General features: G+C 52.0%; 1 protein-coding gene across 5 annotated transcripts in view; it reads left to right on the top strand.

Annotated features, from left to right (window-relative positions):
• The window catches only part of OTOF (otoferlin), a 117,597-nt gene extending 105,060 nt beyond the window's left edge, over positions 1-12,537 (top strand). For 4 of the 5 annotated variants that reach the window (XM_071417161.1, XM_071417159.1, XM_071417158.1 and 1 more), the window contains 7 exons: positions 73-215; positions 970-1,058; positions 3,975-4,073; positions 7,236-7,477; positions 8,537-8,715; positions 8,853-8,953; positions 9,512-12,537. In XM_071417161.1, coding sequence (XP_071273262.1) covers positions 73-215; positions 970-1,058; positions 3,975-4,073; positions 7,236-7,477; positions 8,537-8,715; positions 8,853-8,953; positions 9,512-9,692 — 1,034 coding nt within the window. In that variant the 3' untranslated portion in view covers positions 9,693-12,537. The remainder of the gene's footprint in view (positions 1-72; positions 216-969; positions 1,059-3,974; positions 4,074-7,235; positions 7,478-8,536; positions 8,716-8,852; positions 8,954-9,511) is intronic. The other variant, XR_011676851.1, reaches the window with a different exon arrangement.
• Positions 12,538-15,928: the final 3,391 nt, after the last annotated feature.

Genomic DNA, 15,928 nt, shown 5'->3' with positions numbered 1-15,928 from the left:
CCTTGGAGCACAGGGTGCTTTGCTGTCCCTGTGTCCCTGTCCCAGCTGTCCACGCTCTCCTTTGTCCTCCAGGCCAGAAGAAGCCCACGGACGAGCACCTGGCGCTGGCGGTGCTGCGGCACTGGGAGGACATCCCGCGGGCCGGCTGCCGCCTCGTCCCCGAGCACGTGGAGACGCGGCCGCTGCTCAACCCCGACAAGCCGGGCATCGAGCAGGTCTGGCATTCCAGCGGGAATGGGGGCAACCCACGGGGGCCAGCACGGCCCTAACCCAGCTCAGGGCGGGCAGGTCACCCTGGGGTGCCAGCAGAGAAAATCTCCAACGCCTCCCGATCCATCCTCATCCATTTCGCATTCCACGGTGCCTCCTGATTCCCCACATCTGGGCACCTGGGAGCAAAATTCCCAATGGATTCCCAAGCAGAAGGGACTGGAAACCCGCAGGCTGCACAAAAGGCAGTGCTGGGAATTCCCTGGAGACCCTGAAACTCCTGGAGCCCTCAGGAGGACTCATAGCCTGTGTTGGGGGGAGAATCACATCCCTGTTGAGTCAAGGGGGGAGAGGGGGAGCAGAGTTAGGTTCTGGTCGTTTTGCAGACCAAATTTTGGTCAGAAATCACCCAAAATCCACTCTTGGGCTGCCCCATTGAGCCTTTGGCAAGTTCCTTGCAGAGGGTGGGAGCAGAGGAGGGAAAGCTCCCCCTGGAGCTTGGCTCACCCTGGTGAGGCTGATCCAAGCTCACATGGAGATCATGGAATGGTTTGGGCTGGAAGTGCCTTAAAACCCACCCAGTTTCACCCCCTCCATGAGACGTTTCTGCAGGGGTGGAGAAGGATTCGTGGCATGGGAGAAGCTCGTCCCACTCCACATCTGGCCTGGCCGGGGTGATGGCTGTGGGAAGAGGGGGACACTGGTGGGGAGGGGACAGGAGGGACAAGGGGAGCTGACTGTGCCTCTCCCACCCCACAGGGCCGCCTGGAGATGTGGGTGGACATGTTCCCCATGGACATGCCAGCGCCCGGCCCTGCCATCGATATTTCTCCCAGGAAACCAAAGAAGTAAGGAACTTAATTAAGGGAATTACTGGGATTGGTTGGCAGCCCAGCCAAAAAATGGGGAATGGAGAGGTCAGGGATGGAGCCCGGCTTCCCCCATCTCCTGCTGCTGCTCCATGGCCAGCCCAGCCCTCTGCTTGCATTCCTCATCCATGCTGCCATTCCCAGAGATCCCAACACTGGAGGCAGGTCCAGAGCTGCTCCTGAGGGTGGGATCTCACATCTCCCATCCCCTGCAGGTCCCAATCTTCTTGAACTGGGAAATTGTGACCGTGGTCACAAGGGTTTTCAGGATGAAGAAGAGACGAGAATGTTGACTCTATGATTAGAAGGCTTGATTTATTATTTTATGATGTATGTTACATTAAGACTATACTAAAAAGAAATAGAAAGGAAAAGGTTTCTTCAGAAGCTAGCTAAGATAAGAATAGAAAAGAATGAATAACAAAGATCTGTGTCTCAGACAGAGAGCAAGAGCCAGCTCTGCCATGAGTGGCCAGTAAATCCAAACATCCACAGGAGACCAATCCCAGGTCTACCTGTTGCATTCCACAGCAGCAGATAACCATTGTTTCCTTTTGGTTGCTGAAACTGCATCTTCTCACAAGGAAAAATCCTAAGAAAGGATTTTTCATGAAAGATGTCTGCGACAGGAAATTCCATCGCTGCCTGGGCAGAGCAGAGTGCCCAGCCCTGAGCCTCTCCTGGGCAGGGGCAGGGTGATCCCAGGGCAGTTTGGATGGGGCTTTTCCAGGACATGGTGGACAGAAGGATGGGTGGTGGAGGCCCCTGGGGCAGCATTCCAAGCAGGAAAGAGCAGGGACAGACGGCGCACGGTGGGGGAAGAAGGGCATTTCTTCCCTCAATATCCCTTCTAGACCTTTCTCACCCTGCTGGCCTGGGTCTTTGGGCTCTTTTTCCTGCCCCCAGGGCTGGGATACAGGGATGGCGCTGGGAATCCCGATGGGATTGTGCACAATCTCTTGTGCATCCCAGGCAGCCGATGCCTTGGGTGGAGAGAACATCCCTGGATCCCAGCTGGGAGAGGCACAGCACGGGACAAGGCAGGAGAAAAGGAAAAGGTGAAGGAATCCCACGGATGGGCTCAGCCAGGGCACTGCCAGAGGGAGATCCCAAAGGAAGGGGGTTCAGGAAGGTGTAAATCCACTTTTCTCACCTGGAGACCTCCTGGCACGTCCATGAGGTGCTGTGGCCACGTGTCCTGAGCCTCCCCTCGCTGCAGGAGCCGGGATCCTGCTCTTCCTCCACCCACTCCCACTTCCTCTGTGTGGAAGTTTTAATTTGAAACTGGGTAGAAACACCAATTTTGTGTAGTCTGCCCATTTTGTTAATTTGAGAGTTTTAAGATTTTTTTGCTAATTTGAGAGTTTCTTAATTTTAAGATTTTTTTTATTAATTTGAGAGTTTCTTAATTTTAAGATTCCAAGGTTTCAAAGTTTCTTCTTTTAAGATTTCAAAGTACTGAAGAGTGTGGTAGGTTTTGGTATTGGTTAATTGCTAGTGTATTTATTTCTTGTTGTGAGGTAGGATTAGGAGAAAGGTAAAGCAGGCTTAAAACTTTCAAAGGGTATAAAGAAAATTTTATCGATGGTGATTAAAAGAAAAAAAAAGCAGTAGGAATTAAGACAAGCTTTTTTTAAACACTTTTACTCTCCCTAAAACTTTTTTTTTTCCTACTGATAATGTAAAGAAACAAAACTTTAAATTTCTAGTCAGTTTACTGCCTCTAAAATAGTCCCTTTTTTAAGTTTACTCAGGAAGAGAAATCTTTCTAGGTAATATTATGGAGACTTCTTTAGAAGACGAAAAGCAGTTTTCTCGTGGTTCTTAATTTGGTCACAAATTGCAGCCGCCCGGGGGAAATCTGCTATCGTGAAGTTCTCCTTATTTTCCACAAGCCTTCCCACAGCTTGTTTATGGGTTATTTTTATGGTTTATATCTCACCATCAAGAAATTCCCGGCCAAGCAGAGGTGATGGGAACCTCCCCAGGCTGCTGGGAATTCCCTGGAAGCCCTGAACGTTCTGGAGCCCTCAGGAGGACTCATAGCCTGTTTTGGGGGGAATCACAGGCCTGTTGAGTCAAGGGAGGGAGAGCAGGAACAGAGTTGGGCTCTGGTTGTTTGCAGACAGAATTTTGGTCAGAAATCACCCAAAATCCAATCCTGGGCTGCCCCGTTGAGTCTTTGGCAGGTTCTTTGCAGAGGGTGGGAGCAGAGGAGGGAAAGCTCCCCTTGGAGCTTGGCTCACCCTGGTGAGGCCGATCCAAGATCATGTGGAGATCATGGAATCATGGAATGGTTTGGGTCGGAAAAGACTTTAAAGCTCAACTTGTTCAACTCCTTGCCATGGAAGGGACTCCTTCCACTATCCCAGGGTGCTCCCAGCCCCATCCAAGACTTGGACATTCCCAGGGATCCAGGGGCAGCCACAGCTGTGCTGGGAATTCCAGCCCAGCCCCTCCTCACCCTGCCAGGGAACAATCCCTAATTCCCAATATCCCGTCCATCCCTGCCCTCTGGCACTGGGAGCCATTCCCTGGCTCCTGTCCCTCCAGGCCTTGTCCCCAGTCCCACTCCAGCTCTCCTGGAGCCCCTTCAGGCCCTGGCAGGGGCTCTGGGGTCTCCCTGCACCTTTCTCCAGGTGAACATTCCCAGCTCTGCCAGCCTGTCCCCATAGGAAGTGTCCCATCCCTGTAATCATCTCCATGGTTGAGATCCCTCCTGTCCCTGATCCCTGATCCTGCCCTCCAGATCCCTGGGAGAGATCCCTGTGAGCAATTCCCTGTTCCTGGCAGCTGGCTCTGCTTTCTGGCAGCACCACCCTGCCCTCTCCTATCCCATTCCCTGCTCCCATTCCCTGCTCCCGTGCCTCACCTCCCTTTCCCTCCCTCGGGCAGGTACGAGCTCAGGGTGATCGTGTGGAACACGGACGAGGTCATCCTGGAGGACGACGACTACTTCACCGGGGAGAAATCCAGTGACATTTTTGTCAGGGGGTAGGTAAAGAATTCCACTGGGGAGAAATCCAGTGACATTTATGACAGGGGGTAGGTACAGCCTGGAATTCCACCAGGGAGAAATCCAGTGACATTTTTGTCAGAGGGTAGGTAAAGAATTCCACTGGGGAGAAATCCAGTGACATTTTGTTAGGGGGTAGGTACAGCTTGGAATTCCAAGAGTGCCTCCTTCACCGGTGAGAAATTCAGTGACATTTTTGTCAGTGGGTATGTAAAGCCTGGAATTCCACCGGTGAGAAATCCAGTGACATTTCTGTCAGGGAATATGTGCAGAATTCCACCAGGGAGAAATCCAGTGACATTTTTGTCAGTGGGTATGTAAAGCCTAGAATTCCACCAGTGAGAAATCCAGTGACAGTTTTGTCAGGGGGTAGGTAAAGAATTCCACTGGTGAGAAATCCAATGACATTTTTGTCAGGGTGCAGGTACAGCCTCAAATTCCACCAGGAAGAAATCCAGTGACATTTCTGTCAGGGGTTAGGTACAGCCTGGAAATCTACCAGGGAGAAATCCAGTGACATTTTTGTCAGGGAATATGTGCAGAATTCCACCAGGGAGAAATCCAGTGACATTTTTGTCAGGGGGTGGGTACAACTTAGAATTTCATCAGGGAGAAATCCAGTGACAATTTTGTTAGGGTGTGGATACAGCCTGGAATTCCACCGGGGAGAAATCCAGTGACATTTTTGTCAGGGAATATGTGCAGAGTTCCACCAGGGAGAAATCCAGTCACATTTTTGTCAGGAGGTAGGTACAGCCTGGAAATCTACCAGGGAGAAATCCAGTGACATTTTGCTAGGGGTTAGGTACAGCCTCAAATTCCACCAGGAAGAAAACCAGCGACATTTTAGTCAGGGGTTAGGTACAGCCTGGAATTCCAATAGCGAGAAATCCAGTGACATTTTTGTCAGGGGGCAGGTACAGCCCAGAATTCCACTGGGACCTCCTTCACCGGGGGGGAAATCCAGTGACATTTTTGTCAGTGAATATGTACAGCCTGGAATTCCACTGGTGAGAAATCCAGTGACATTTTTGTCAGGGGGTAGGTAAAGAATTCCACCGGGGAGAAATCCAGTGACATTTTTGTCAGGGGGCAGGTACAGCCTGGAATTCCACTGGGACCTCCTTCACTGGGGGGAAATCCAGTGACATTTTTGTCATGGGTGGGTACAGCCTGGAATTCCAACCGTGCTTCCTACATCAGGGAGAAATACAGTCACATTTTTGTCAGGGGATGGGTACAGCCTGGAATTCCACTGGGGAGAAATCCAGTGACAATTTCTGTCAGGGAATATGTGCAGAATTCCACCAGGGAGAAATCCAGTGACATTTATGTCATGGGGTAGGTAGAGCCTGGAATTCCACCAGGGAGAAATCCAGTGACATTTTTGTCATGGGGTGGGTACAAATTGGAATTCCACCGGTGCCCCCTCCGCCTCTCCTGGGGTGGGCCCCAGTTCCCACCGGGGTGGGACACGGGCGGTGCTGAGAGACTCAAACCAGCCAGGACTGGGTGGATGTGTTCCCATCTGCTGCTCTGCCACGCTTGGAGCTGGGACTGGAGAGTTTGGGGGTCCTCAACCCTCTCTGGGGAGAATCCAGCATGGAGAGGGCACGAGGGGAAGGGGATGGATGTCTCGGCATTTTGGCCAGGTTTTTGCTGGGGGTGTTTCCTGAGAGTCTCTCTCTTGCCTCTGATGAGATTCCAAAGATTCTGCTGGCATCTCCTGCGCTGTTTCCTGCCTCTCCCCCTCTCCTTGGCCACCCATCCAGCAGGCCCTGCTTGGAGCTGTGGGTGCTTGTCTGGAGCTCCACTGGGGTGGCTTTGGATGGTGACAATTTCCTGGCGGGAGAGGAGATGCCTGGCATTGCAGAGGCCGAGAGACACGGACCATGCTGTACGCAAACAAAGCCAGTTTATTACACTAATTACCAATATTTGCAGTTCCTTAACTTCCACACAAACTTTCCCACTCTGACCCCCTTGCCCCTGTTCCCTCAGCAACAAAATCTTTTTGATTATGAAGCCCCTCTTACATCCTCTTGCACCAGCAATGTCCTTGTTACATCTCCTCTCAATGGAGCAGTCAGAGTGATCTGTGGTTGTGTTCCTCACTCGGGGCTCGACAAATGTGGAGTTTTTCTTCACTCGGGGTCACCAAATGTGGTTGTGTTCGCAGGGGTCCCAGGATGAGGGAAGAGATGAGAATCTTGACTCCATTTTTCAGAAGGCTGATTTATTATTTTATGATATATATTATATTAAAAGAAAATTATATATTAAAACTATACTAAAAGAATAGAAGAAAAGATTTTGCCAGAAGGCCAGAAAGGAAAGGAATGGAATGATAATAAAATCTTGTGATTGACCAGAGAGTCCGAGACACTGGACTGTGATTGGCCATTAATTAAAAACAACCACACGAGACCAATCAAAGATGCACCTGTTGCGTTCCACAGCAGCATATAATTACTGTTTACATTTCGTTTCTGAGGCCTCTCAGTTTCTGAGGAGAAAAAAGGATTTTTCATAAAATATGTCCGTGGCAGCTCCCAGCTCCTGTACAACTCCTTCACATCTCCTCGCCCAGGGTAAACCCTCAGACAGCCCCCTTGAATCTCCTTCTCCTGAAGTTCTCTGGCATCCTCCTGCCCCTTGGATTTGCTGCTGCAGTGTCTGGAGCAGCCCTGTCACCCTTGCGCCGAGGTCAGGGCAGGAAGAGGTGAGAGGCAGGATCGCAGCAAAGGCAAAGAAGGTTTTATCCAAAAGAACCACGCGGTTTTTACAGAGTGGTGCAACAGATTCTGTTCTAGTGGCTGACTAACAGAAACATCTTTCTCACGCGCTGTCCTTGAGAGGAACAGAAAAACAAGGTAGAAAAACGCCACCTGAAAATTGTTTATAGTCAACAAGTTATCACATCTTTGCAGCTCCCCAAAATTTCTCAGAAGCCGCTGTGAGAAATGCCTGCCATTTCCCTCTCTCTCTGTCCCATGGCATCCACACAGCCCCATCCCCTTGTTCATAACTTTCAGGTTTTTTTAGTCCTGGAGACACCCTGGCTGCCTGGACGGGGTGGTCCTGTCCCCTCTCCTGCCCCATGTAAACCTGTGCCTCCTCTCACCTCCCGGGCCCTGCAGGTGGCTGAAGGGGCAGCAGGAGGACAAGCAGGACACGGATGTCCATTACCACTCCCTCACTGGTGAAGGCAACTTCAACTGGCGCTACATCTTCCCCTTCGACTACCTGATGGCCGAGGAGAAGATCGTCATCTCCAAGAAGGAGTCCATGTTCTCCTGGGATGAGACTGAGTACAAGATCCCGGCCCGCCTCACCCTGCAGGTCTGGGACGCCGACCACTTCTCGGCTGATGATTTCCTGGGTACGTGCAGGGTCCAGAGCACCCCACGCACCCCCTGAGATGCTGCAGGATGGAGCAGGTGGGGTGAGAGGGCAGGAGGGGTCTGCAGAGGGGTCTGGTTCTGGACAGGCTGGATCCATGGGCCATGGACAAGGGCCAGGTCCTGAACTGGGGTCACACCAGCACCACTGAGCACTCCAGGCTGGGAAAGAGAGGTGGGAAAGACTCTGGGGGTGCTGTGCCGGTGGCTGGACATGAGTACAGGTGTGCCCAGGTGGGCAGGATGCCACAGGCCCCTGGGCTGTGCCAGCTCTGGGGTGGCAGCAGGGCCAGGGCAGTGCCCATCCCTGTGCTGGCACTGCTGGGGCACCTCCAGAGCTGGGGGCAGCTCTGGGCCCCTCCTGACAGGAGAGACCTGCAGGGGCTGGAGCTGGGCAGGGAATGGAGCCCCAGGAGGGGCTGAGGGAGCTGGGCAGGGAATGGAGCCCCAGCAGGGGCTGAGGGAGCTGGGCAGGGAATGGAGCCCCAGCAGGGGCTGAGGGAGCTGGGCAGGGGCTCAGCCTGGAGCAAAGGAGGCTCAGGGGGGCCCTTGTGGCTCTGCACAAGTCCCTGCCAGGAGGGCACAGCCAGGGGGGGTCGGGCTCTGCTCCCAGGGAACAGGGACAGGACAAGGGGAAATGGCCTCAGGCTGGGCCAGGGCAGGCTCAGGGTGGACACCAGGAGGAATTTCTGCATGGAAAGGGGGCTCAGGCTTTGGCAGGGGCTGCCCAGGGGGGGTTTGGGGTGCCCATCCCTGCAGGTGTCACCTGGATGTGGCACTGAGTGCCCTGGGCTGGGGACAAGGTGGGGATTTGGCACAGGTTGGACTCGAGGGTCTGGGAGCTCTTTTCCAACATTCATGTCTCCATGATTCTGAGATCCCTTTTCTCCACTGCTGCTGTAGCCCAGACTCCCCGTTTCTTCTCCCCAGACCTGGTTTAGAGCTGCTCCCAGGGCAGGAGATGCTGGCCCAGCCCATCTCCAGCCAGGGATTTGGCCTTTTGGGCATGCCAACCTCTGTCCCCCCCTCTGTCCTGCCAGGGGCCATCGAGCTGGACCTGAACCGCTTCCCCCGGGGAGCCAAGACATCCAAGCAGTGCAGCCTGGAGATGGTGACCAACGAGGCTGAGCTGCCCATGATCTCCATCTTCAAGCAGAAGCGGGTCAAGGGCTGGTGGCCCTTCGTGGCCAGAGATGAGAACGACGAGCTGGAGATCACTGTAAGGAAGGGGAAAAGGGAGGGTTTGCCTCCTGGGCACTGCACTCTTGGTGGACACCCTGCTTCCCCCTCATGGCTTTGATCTTTCTGGCCTGGGAGCACGTCCCAGGCCTCAGCACATCTCTCTGCTCCCTGCAGGGCAAGGTTGAGGCTGAGCTGCACCTTCTGACAGCGGAGGAGGCCGAGAAATCGCCTGCTGGGCTGGCTCGGAATGAGCCTGATCCCCTGGAGAAACCCAAGTGAGTGGGAGAAGCCTCTCTGCAGCAGGGGCCTGGGATTATGGGATTCCACTCCCTCCTGGAGTTCTGCATCCAGCTCCGAGCCCCAAAACCTGCTGGAAAGGGGCTAGAGAAGGCCACGGAGGTGTTCTGAGTATGGAGCCCCTCTGCCATGGAGCCAGGCTGGGAGAGCTGGAGAGGAGAAGGATCCAGGGAGAGCTCAGAGCCCCTGGCAGGGCCTGAAGGGGCTCCAGGAGAGCTGCAGAGGGACTGGGGACAAGGCCTGGAGGGGCAGGAGCCAGGGAATGGCTCCCAGTGCCAGAGGGCAGAGCTGGATGGGATCTTGGGAATGAGGAATTGTTCCCTGGCAGGGTGGGCAGGCCCTGGCACAGGGTGCCCACCCTGGATCCCTGGCAGTGCCCAAGGCCAGGCTGGACAGGGCTTGGAGGAACCTGGGATTATGGAAGGCGTCCCTACCCATGGCAGGGAGTGAAACAATAAAAAAAAGATGAGCTTTAATGTCCATGAATCCCTTTCCCACGGCGATGGATTAACGATGGGTGTTTGGTTCCCCTGCAGCCGCCCGGACACATCGTTCATCTGGTTCCTGAACCCGCTCAAGTCCATCAAATACCTCATCTGCACCCGCTACAAGTGGCTCATCATCAAGATCGTGCTGGCCCTGCTGCTCCTCATCATGGTGGCCCTGTTCCTCTACAGCATGCCCGGATACATGGTCAAGAAGCTGCTGGGAGCATGAAGGGCTGGAGCCTCTCCTGTGTCCCCAGCCCGCTGCACAACCTTCCCAGCTCCACGTCCTTCTCCTCCCTGTGACCTCTGGGCAGCCCTGGGGGCGTCTCCTCCCCTGCTGCTGCTGCTGGGTCTCCTCTGTGCATTCCTTCTCTGTGGGCCCCACTCAGGCTTTAGGGCCAGGGAAATGCAGCGGGAGCATGGCAAAGATCCCCCTACATCCCTCACCAGGGCTGGGAGAGGTGCCCAGCTGGCTGCTGTGGGAGTCCCCGAGGCCTCTGGCCATTGGGGTTGTGGCTGGTGCCTTCCTGGGAATCAGGGGAGGAAGAGGGGAGCTGGGGCTGTGTCACTGGAGCTGTGGGAGTGCTCTGGAAAGGTTCCTTGGAGGGATGTTCAGGATCCAGGATGGAGCAGGGAGCTGGGATGGAACAGCTGGGGACGTGCCAGCCCCAGCAGAGTGAGGGCACAGAGCATCCCCAGTGCCTGTCCCCACTGCCAGCACCATCCCTGCTCCTCTTGGGGCTCTGTAGGTCACCATTCCCTGGCACAGGGATCTGTCCCCACCTCAGGAATGCTGGACATGGTGCCCAGCAGAGTGAGAGCACAGAGCATCCCCAGTGCCTGTCCCCACTGCCAGCACCATCCCTGCTTCTTTCAGAGCTCTGTAGGTCACCATTCCCTGGCACAGGGATCTGTCCCACCTCGGGAATGCTGGACATGGTGCCCAGCAGAGTGAGAGTGCACAGAGCATCCCCAGGGCCTGTCCCCACTGCCAGCACCATCCCTGCTCCACTCAGAGCTCTCGAGGTCACATTCCCTGGCACAGGGATCTGTGGATCTGTCCCACCTTGGGAATACTGGACATGGTGCCCAGCAGTGAGGGCACAAAGCATGCCCAGCACTGTCCCCACTCCACTTAGAGCTCTGGATGTGAGATACCCTGGCACAGGGATCTGTCCCGCCTTGAGAATGGTGGACATGGTGCCCAGCAGAGTGAGAGGGCACAGAGCATCCCCAGCACTGTCCCTACTCCTGTCAGAGCCCTGGAGGTCACATTCCCTGGCACAGGGATCTGTCCCCACCTCGGGAATGCTGGACATGGTGCCCAGCAGAGTGAGAGCACAGAGCATCTCCAGTTCCCGTCCCTGTCGTTGCAGGCCACCAGCTGGGTAATAATGAGCATTGACTTCATGATTGTAGAAGTTTGATTAATTGCTTTATTCTTCTATACTATATTATACTATACTATTCTGTGAAACTCTTAGCCCTTACAGACAGCCTGATACAGTTTTGACCTAATTGGTCAATCAATCTAAACACCATCACCAGTGTTTAATTAACAAACTGCTCCTTGGTAAACAATCTCCATAACACATTCTGCATGTGTAACAACAACAGGTGCAGCAAATGGAGACAAGAATTGTTTCCCATTCCTTTTTCTGAGCTGTCTCACAGCTTCCCAGGAAAATCCTGGGAGAGAACTATGTCCCTGCTCCTGTCAGGGCTCTGGAGGTTGGTTTGCACAGCAGCCGCTTTAATACGAATATTCCCTCTTTTTATGGACTGTTCCAATACATTCAGACCAGGTTGGTCAATCAATCAATACATTTCTCCTGATTGGCTAATCAACAAAAACGCCTTTCTTATAAACAATCTTTGAGAAAAACCAGAAGGCAGGGAGTAGGAAAACACCACCTGCAGGTTCTTTATAAGAACAAGCTATCATTGTTTCTCTACAGCTTCCAAAAGTCCCGCAAGTCTGCCCTGAGAAAACTGACCTGGTTTTCTCGCTCTCTGACCAGGCTGTCACATCCACACCTGTCCTCACTGCCAGTGCCTGTCCCTGCTCCACTCAGAGCTCTGGATGTCACATTCCCTGGCACAGGGATCTGTCCCACCTTGAGAATGCTGGACATGGTGCCCAGCAGAGTGAGAGGGCACAGAGCATCCCCAGCACTGTCCCTGCTCCTCTCAGAGCCCTGGAGGTCCCATTCCCTGGCACAGGGATCTGTCCCACCTCGGGAATGCTGGACATGGTGCCCAGCAGAGTGAGAGTGCACAGAGCATCCCCAGGGCCTGTCCCCACTGCCAGCACCATCCCTGCTCCACTCAGAGCTCTCGAGGTCACATTCCCTGGCACAGGGATCTGTGGATCTGTCCCACCTTGGGAATGCTGGACATGGTGCCCAGCAGTGAGGGCACAAAGCATGCCCAGCACTGTCCCCACTCCACTTAGAGCTCTGGATGTGAGATACCCTGGCACAGGGATCTGTCCCACCTCGGGAATGCTGGACATGGTGCCCAGCAGTGAGGGCACAGAGCATCTCCAGGGCCTGTCCCCACTGCCAGCACCATCCCTGCTCCTCTTGGAGCCTCCATCCTGGCACAGGGATCTTCCCCACCTCAGGAACGCTGGACATGGTGCCCAGCAGGTCCTGCAGAGAGCCCTGGAGTGGGCCAGGGGGGGCAGACCCTGCCCTGTGCCCCCTCAGCTCCAGCAGAGACTGGGACATGTCCCACAGCTCAAACATCTTCCCAACATCGCCCACCCAGAGTTGGCTGTGGCTGGACATCCCCAGGGCTCACAGCTTCTCTGGCACAGTGTGAGCTCCCAGCGTCCTTCTGGATTCTCCCTGTATTTTGTTTGGCTGGGTAATTTTGTGGCTGGAGTCCTTCTGGCCGTGTGTCCTCGGGAAGGGCTCTGTCCTTGGCTCTCCGCAATATGCAGATGCTGCAGAGCCGCCTTTCCCAGCTCCTGGTGCGCAAGACCCCCACTGAAGAACTGAGGACACCTCAGACATGTTTTAATGAGGATGTTACTGTTCCAATCAGTCAATAAAAACCAGTTTCACGTCCAGGCTCTTGTGGTTTGATTTTGACCAAATGCCAGGCACCTATGAAAGCTGTTCCTTCAGAAAAAAAAAAAAAATTGACAAAGGGTTCATGAGCTGAGATGAGGATTCAGAGAAAAACACTCTAAGGGCAAACCAGGTTCCAATTTAAAGGTATAAACTAAATTTATTATTAACAGAGTCATAAGAGGATAATGAGAAATAAAAGAAGCTTTTAAAACACTCTTTTCCCCCCTCAGCCACTCCCTCTTTCCTGTGAACCACTAATGCACGGGCTCAGATCAGTGGGGATACTGAGATGTTTATTGCAAGAAAAAAGCTGGTTTTACACACTTCTTCAGGACACAGTGTATTTCCTTATAAGGTATTTCTTCACTAAGAAACCTATCACACATTGCCACATCAGCAACATAATTTAATGTCCTTATATGTGCTGTTGACTCATCCAGCAGGCTCCAGCAGGCTCCTCCCCGTGATGCCTTGAGAGGCCACCTAGAACAGAGGCTACACAGAGTTAAAGGAATAAAAAAATAGGTATTTATTAAAAGGCCCTTAAAGGACACACCTTGGGCAGTACAAGAGCCTGGCTGTGGCTATACCCAAGATGAATGCCGGGTCACGAGTTTTCTCCCTTTTATAAGTTTTTGGTCCATTCCCATATTGGGATTAATTGTCCAATTACAGCTCCAGGTTATGCAGTCCCATTCTCCCAGATTTCTCTCCCCAACTCACTGTTGTTTGTACTTTTTTATACTCAAGGCACCATCCAGAGGGCGTCTGCCACATCGCGTTTCTTCCCCCCAAGGCAGGGTGGAGACAAGATTCTCTGTGCTGCCACGGCGTTCTGCAGGCGCTGCTACAAGCAGGGGTTGTGATTGTTCATTAACTGACCTCAGAGTGCAAAAAACAGCACAGAAGGGGATTTCAGTATTAATCAAAACAAATGCACCTTTTATTGAGTGCCCACAGCAAATGCGATAGAATGATTAGAAAGGAGATAAAGTGATAGAGAGAGAGAGAAAAAGATGGGGGGGAATATAGCTACCAACGGAGAGATGAAATCCTCGTGGTCTGGCCAATAGATCTGTCTTGTCACGTTGAGGAGAATCTCGAAGTCTTGATTAACTCAGGGGTCTATTTGGAGGGCCCTCTCTCTCTTTCTTTAGGTCTCCCACTGGATTACAGCTTCCACCCCAGGGAAAAACTGTGTGAGCGCTGTTTGATTTTCTCCTTGTACATGGCATCACAGAGGCATTAGCAACCTGTCTAACTGGCCCAGCTGCATCTTCAGAGCCAGAAGAGATTGGCTCTGCTGGACATGGTGGAAGCTTCTGTCACTGCAGGCCCCCGGACAGGTAATAATTAGCATTGACTGCAGAAGGCTGATCCATTGCTTCATTCTATTATACTATATCTTATATATTATTAAGTATATTATTATACTATATCTTATATATTATTAAGAAGCTGGTAACGCTTACAGACAGTCCGATACAGCTTTGACCTAACTGGTCAATGCATCCAAACACCAGCCAGTTTCCAATTAAGAAATCCCTCTTTGGTAAATAATCTCCATAACACACTCCGCATGTGCACAGCAACAGGTGCAGCAAGTGGAGGTAAGAATTGTTTCTCATTCTTTTCTCTGTGCTTTCTCACAGCTTCTCACAGCTTCCCAGGAAAATCCTGGGACAGAGCTATGTCTCTCTGTTTGGAGGATATGTGATTACCAGAAGCTTCCAGCAGCTTTTCACAGAAACTACCCCTGTGGCCCTCTCGCTACCAAAAATAGGCCATAAAACCCAATATGCTGGGGAACCCCCTTGGCAATGGCCAATTTTCCAGGCCTTTTGTCTTTCTCTGCTCTGTCCCACTGCTTCCTGGGCATGTCCTTTTGGAATTCCTGCTGCCTCTCCCTTTGCCCTAGGCCAGGGGGGCAGCTGGGCAGGGACTCCTGAGTCAGGGCTCTCTGGTGTCTGTCACAGAGAGGGAGGAGATGAGGAGAATTCTCAGGGATTCTCAGAGAATTCTCAGAGCTCCCAGAGCTCTTCCAGGGTGTGGAGGAGCGTGTCCACATCACGGCACAGCTGGAAAAGCAGCAGCTGCTCCCCCACTATGGCACCTCAGTTCCCTGCTCCCCACAGCCCTCCCAGTCTGGCCCCAGTGCTCCTCCACACCAGCGTCTTCAGTCTGGGCTGAATGGTGGAACCATGCACGTGGAATCGTGATTAGCTTGGAAAGAATTACAACAATTAATGAACACTTTAGGAGCGTCCATCCTGGAGAAAAGAGGTACCTGGATTTTCTATCATTGCTCATGAAGCACAAAACTGGGCAAGAAAATAAAACTCTGTAGTCAGACAGCTTCAGAGCAGGTATTGGTTTATTTAGCCCTGAGGGGGATCTCTCCGCCAAAAATTCACTCAATCTTCTTTAGCCTACAGTTACATTTTAAAAGTTCTTCCACTCAATGTCACATTACCACGTACCATTAGAATACTCATCATTGCATAAAGCTGTGTCATGGTTTTACAAGTTTGTTGGTTTTGCACATGCATCAGTTCCTTCTGTGGTGGTTTTGAGTCTTCTCATGGTCTTTTGAGGTAGGCTTCTGTAGTTTTCCTCACGTTTGATCTTTTTACCACTATCTTCAGTGCATGCCTGGTGCTTCTTTTTTCTCAGTCTAACTTGTTTTTAGCTAATTTTGCAGTTTTCAAGTCCCATTAAAACTTTCTATCTTGCTCTTGATGGCGTTTATAATCTCCCGTGCCTGGCTATCTTGCTTCCTTTGCTATCTCGTTTGCTCTGCTATCTCGTTTGCTCTGCTATGTTGTTTGCTATACCTGCACTTTTTGTTACAAATATTACTTGTGGTTAACCTTTTGTTACATACTGCTGGTTTTCAGCTTCCTTTTTTCTTTGTCGAGATTAGGATTGAGGGCACTTGAGATGATCATTCGCGTTCGGACTCAAGTGTTTATTATTTTTTATCTCTATTACAGATCATGAGTTCTACAGCATTCTTCTAACAAGCTACAAAATGGATAATTATCTTTCCCTACAAGGACTTTTAAGACTAAACTATCCAATTAAGAAATGACACCTAAATGATTTTCACTTTTAACCCAATAACTAATCACTCGAAGTCCACCACGTGGACTTTTCTGTCCAATTACAAAATACCACCCAAAACCCATGAAGAAGGTGATGAAGAAGGACCAGCCACTGCCCTAAACCCTCCATCTTAGCTCTATATATATTACTATACTCTAAAACCCCAAACTTGAAGTTTTCCACCCTGTGACATCACACACTTCTACCCAACTCCACACCCACAATCCCAGTGCTCTCAATCAATTCTGGAAGCTTCTCCACAGCCTCAGGTCAAATGCAG

The sequence above is a fragment of the Agelaius tricolor genome, unplaced genomic scaffold, assembly GCF_023055355.1.
Source record: "Agelaius tricolor isolate 1412-34295 unplaced genomic scaffold, bAgeTri1.0.p SCAF_68, whole genome shotgun sequence".
Classification (NCBI taxonomy): domain Eukaryota; kingdom Metazoa; phylum Chordata; class Aves; order Passeriformes; family Icteridae; genus Agelaius; species Agelaius tricolor.
Note: the sequence above shows the minus strand (reverse complement) of the source record. Positions and strands in the feature narration are given on the sequence as shown.